General features: G+C 33.2%; 1 protein-coding gene across 1 annotated transcript; it reads right to left on the reverse strand.

Annotated features, from left to right (window-relative positions):
- Positions 1-978: 978 nt before the first annotated feature.
- Positions 979-4,798, reverse strand: LOC141706360 (pleiotropic drug resistance protein 1-like). Its single transcript, XM_074509139.1, has 9 exons — positions 4,435-4,798; positions 4,295-4,349; positions 2,748-2,995; positions 2,512-2,668; positions 2,320-2,408; positions 2,130-2,214; positions 1,868-2,027; positions 1,692-1,768; positions 979-1,303 (listed from the first exon to the last, which is right to left on the reverse strand). The coding sequence occupies exons 4-7, from the start codon at positions 2,617-2,619 to the stop codon at positions 1,887-1,889; spliced, it is 423 nt and encodes a 140-aa protein (XP_074365240.1). The 5' UTR covers positions 2,620-2,668; positions 2,748-2,995; positions 4,295-4,349; positions 4,435-4,798; the 3' UTR covers positions 979-1,303; positions 1,692-1,768; positions 1,868-1,886.
- Positions 4,799-5,019: the final 221 nt, after the last annotated feature.

Consider the following 5,019-nt stretch of genomic DNA (forward strand, 5'->3'; position numbering starts at 1 on the left):
AAATAGCCCTTTTTTTAATAACATGTTAAAACTAGATTGTGAAAAATGGTATTTAGAAGGTTAAAAAGCACTATAAACATATAACAGGGAAGAACTTTTAACTGATAGACATCAGATTCTTAAAAAAATGATGTCTTAAATTCTATAAGACATCGGTTGGTCTCTGAAAGCAATGTTAAAGAGGACCTTAGACATCAGTTCTCTTCCAAGATACGATGTTATATGTTTTATATCACATCGGTTTTTTTGATGTAGCGATGTCAAAGTTCTTATTTAACATCATTTTTCAATGGAACCGTTGTGCATTATAGTTAAAGACATCGGTTTATTTCAATTATTTTAATATAAACTTTTACTTTTGACATCAATTTCACTTGCACAAGTCGATGTGTTTTAACATTTTAGACATCATTTTCATTCCATAGATTCATGAGTGGAAAGTGATATAAACCATAGACAAAAGAAGCATTTAAAAAAAATAAAAAAAAATGATACTATCATTAATAATGCTAGTAATATAATTACTGTTATCAAAAAAACATATACATACATACGAAAATTAATTCTAATATCACAGAAATCGCATCTGCTTCAACTACTATAAGACTATGGTTTGGGATGCTAAAAAAGAGTTCATCATTGAGTGCAACATTGATAAATCGGAGGAGATATGTTTTTTTTAGCTTCACCTTTAACTTGAATGTGTCTGCAGATGAAGCTAAATAGGAATTAGAACACATGATTTTTTTTTTGAGAATTTTTGTTAGGTTTCTATATCATATGCATATACTGCTGACCAGCAGAGGAACACCAGATATAGCCCCATGAGTCCAAGAGTCAAAAAACCAGCACTAACCTATTATCTCCAGCAAAACCATAACGAATGTTAGAAAAAAAATACATAAGAACTAAGTGATCTTGAAAAAACAAACTAAAAGAATACACCATAAGACGACTATAGTTTACTTTTGGGTGGAGAGATACATGAGTTGGAGGAATACTAGTGTCCATATTATAAAGAAAATATTAAGTACACAAGATGGTTGTGGCATACCATATATACATTAATATGACCCCAATTATGCAAACAACATAAGTACTAGTAAAGAGTAACATCCATAAATGTGGCTGCATTTCTACACTTCCAACAGGTTAGGGCTGCTGGCCTGAGGGGTAATTAACTCAAAAAATAGTTTTGCAACAAAAGTCTCACCATCCGTCTTCATTTTGGTCTGAGTGCACACAATCATTTAGCCAATTGATGAAACTGACAATGCTTACAAGATGAATCAGTAGAAACACACTGAAAAAACAAATAAAAATCATCATAAAAAAATCTAAGAACTCTAAGAACTGTTTCAGTAGACTATTTTTGAACTGTATAAAGCACCAGACCATTGCTTGTATCGATTAAGAAAATATAGGAAATTAGACTTTATCATCTGCCAGAATATTCTACTTGATGATATTTAGCATTTTTCAGTATAAGTTTTTTAATGATCAAACTGTTTAGAAGGTATAGATGAGTACTAAATTATAAGATGTAAAGCAGAAATAGATATCAAAGTTCAAAAATGCAATTAGCCATCTTTATCACTTTCTATAAAACTGTCCAAGTTGATGATTTTCTTTAAAATGATATCTAAATATTGCATAGTTGCACATTTTGAATAAGGTTCACATGCATTTACCTTCATGTAGATGTCAACATCAGGATCTGGTTTGACATTTGCATCTTTCTCTCTTCTTGCCAGGTCTGCCAACAACTCTGGGAAAGAAAGAAAAGTGCATTATGACAAGCACTTCACGTAGAATCAAACATATCACCACGGAGCGACATAAAAAGAAAGAAGCACTAAATACTAACCAAGTTATGATCCGACCCCCTAGACCCTTGCAGAATAAGCTAATGTTTCTCTGATTGTCATTTCTCCTATATGAAGATCGTGTTGTCTAATGTAAGCAGCTAAACTTTGGGGAACAAACTCTTTCATAGTATGGCCGTTGTAAGTCACACTTCCGGAAGTCTAGCATTGCATGACATTTTTAAATTTTCTTTATCATTTTCTAAATTTAAAAGGAATAGTTAAATGCTTCGGCTAAGACTAACGTATATTTATGAAATTTACCTTAAGGGTCGGATCTAGCTTTCCATCCAAAGCAAGCATCAGTGTGGTCTTCCCTGAACTAGGAGGACCTAAAACCAGGGTCATCCTAAAATACGTTCCAGGAACAATTAGTGTTGGGAGTAAAACTTTTCTGAATATACAGCTCATGAGCACAGAATAAATTATCTGAATTTTCTAAATCAAAGCCCACCTGCAAGGCTTGAGGATGCCGCTAACTTCTTCAAGGATGGTAAGTTTTTTCTTGTTCTTTGGAAATAAATGGAAAATGTTTAACAATCCCTATGTGATGCCAAAGGAGAGAACCCATACATAACTATAAGTATAACTATGTTACAAGATCATGGAAAGACAAATACAACTATATTTATAATTGTGTTGTTACCTCCACTAAACTACGATTGAAGTTGACAAAAGAAGGCAAAGCTCTACTCCCTGAAAAAGCTTTTGCTTCAACATTCAAATTCTCAAATCTGACTTCAATAGTGGGCATCTCAACTCCAACTCTAACAGAATCAATCCAATCACAGAAAAGCAAAACCCTGGAGTTCATTTGTCAGAAATAAAAACCAGTGACAAATGTCCAAAAAAAGAAAATCATAATCATACTATTAACAATACCTATTGATATGATCCCTGAGCTTCAACAAGAACTTCTCATTATCTTCATTCGCAATCCTTACAAGCCTCTCAAGTAATTTTTTCCTCTGGTTCACTCCAATACAATCAATATAAACTTCATTTGCACCATCTAATTATAAACAACAACTGTTTTCATGGCAATGAAGGGGATACAAAGCATCCCAAGGACACTCTAAGAACTCCCTCTGCGCCTAAACAGTCAGTGCCTCATTCACGTCCTTTTATTCCTACATCATTTTACCATATAAAGTTACCATGGGCCCATATAACTGTAACAACTACATTTGTTGTAAGATGTGATAAATTTCAAGTGCTACTCAGTAAAATTGTGGAATTTAAAAAAGCCTGACTCTTTATTTGGGTAAAGGTGCTTCTTCCATAATCATGAACAACCCAAACAAGTAAATTAGAAGCAAGAAATATGAAGCTGTATACATATCTAGCCATCCAAGGGTTCGAACTGTGTCCAAACTGAGACAACCATGATCCCTTCACCAACTTAGCATAGCTTTCATATATGCTATTATGTCTTGTGCCTTCCATTTATATGCTTCCTTTTAGAGTTTAAAAATGGAACTATTTATAACTTTTGGCTACCAGTAAGGGAAAAGAAGTTGGGGATTTTGTAATTTCACAAACACTTATTCACCTGCTAGTATAAAAAAAGTTTCAACTGCATTAATTTGATTATATGATGTCTATTACATATATACAGGCACAAACTAATATATTTTGGCACAACATGCTCGACTATGAAATGAGAACTGAATGTTTATAGAGAATAGTTCAACTCAACTCAACTAAACGAATCTAATCTGTTCTAGTAATCCATTAACCAAAGATTGCCCTTAAAACGGTCATACCATTTAATGCAATTTTTTATATATGACAAAGTTACTTTTTATGTGCACAAAGAATCAGAATAAAGGCCAAATGCTCCTTAAGACAAGCAAGTACTCAAATAAAGACCACACTTTCCTCTATTTTAATACTCCTTCACCTTTTATTCATTTCTCATTTTTCATTCAAGTTGTCGTATCTTATATTATTAGGAGATTCAGAGAATCAAGTCTATGTAGCTCCAATCACCTTGTCCATAGATAGAGAGTCTTACCAGTAAAAAGCATTGTTATAATTCTTCTCATCACATTATTGAAGCATTAGAAACACAATTTCTTTATTCAAGTGATCAGACATATTTGCGTCTATTCAAAAACTGAAACCTGCATTCCCACTCCAAGAACTAAAACTTAATTAGGCTGACAAATACCCAATGTAACAAACACACACACACACAACTAAATCTTGAATTAGCACTGCACGTAATACATATACATCATCAAGAAGAAACACAGGCACATATGCGTAATCTTTATCTCCACATAGTATAATTCAAACAAACATCACTTGGATAACACAACCACATAATTCATTAAAATTACATACATAGTTCATTGTCAGTGCTGGTAAAAATTAGCCCAGACACAAACACAGAATAAAAAAAGTAGTAATGAAAGAGAGAAAACCTTTGAGAAGTAGCAGAAACAGGGATATGTGACTTGACATCCTTGGACTTGGTTGCTATACAAATACATCGGATTAGCAATCACATAATTACATATAAAAAGTTGTAAGCACGCATAATTTGAGGGAAAAGGTCAGTTACCAGGATTAATATAAAACGAATGAAGCGGAGTTCAACAAATCGAAGAGTCAGAATCAAAGCATAATTGAAAAAATTGGATTTCAAGATCTGTTAAGAAAGATGAAATAAATGAAAATTAGTACACATACTAGGTTTAGCACATATATTAATACATAGTTATTGAGAAGATCCGGGCTTAGCAAAAATCGGAACAATTACAAGCTCGATTTAAAAAATTAGGGATTAAAGTTTGGGATGGGTTCAAGAAATTAGGATTTGTAATAGTTTTAGAGACGCGAGGTGAGTGAGAGATGAGGAGAGAGAGAGATGAGGAGAGAGAGAGAGATGAGAAGAGAGAGATAAATAGAGTGATGGAGATAAAGAGAATGAAAAATGAGAGAGTAGAGGGAGAGAGAGTAGTCGATGAAAAAGGTAGAGGGAAAAGGGGTATTTGTTTGCTTAAGGAAGGGGGAAACAAAATTTTTGGTTAAGGGGGGAATTGTTTTGGTCTATTAATGGGGGAAAGAACGAAGCGGGTGTTTTTTATTTTTTTTAAAAATGATTATATACATCGTTTGGTTAAGATACTGATGTTTTACAACACCT

Source organism: Apium graveolens, chromosome 2 (genome assembly GCF_009905375.1).
Source record: "Apium graveolens cultivar Ventura chromosome 2, ASM990537v1, whole genome shotgun sequence".
NCBI classification, from domain to species: Eukaryota; Viridiplantae; Streptophyta; class Magnoliopsida; order Apiales; family Apiaceae; genus Apium; species Apium graveolens.

What these genes read in the sequence shown, in the direction of transcription:
- LOC141706360 (XM_074509139.1), bottom strand. Translation starts at nt 2,619, where the DNA reads ATGCCCACTATTGAAGTCAGATTTGAGAATTTGAATGTTGAAGCAAAA. An exon ending in GGCATCCTCAAGCCTTGCAG is followed by an intron (nt 2,215 to 2,319) that starts GTGGGCTTTGAT and finishes AACGTATTTTAG; the next exon opens with GATGACCCTGGTTTTAGGTC. An exon ending in AGCTAGATCCGACCCTTAAG is followed by an intron (nt 2,028 to 2,129) that starts GTAAATTTCATA and finishes ATGCAATGCTAG; the next exon opens with ACTTCCGGAAGTGTGACTTA.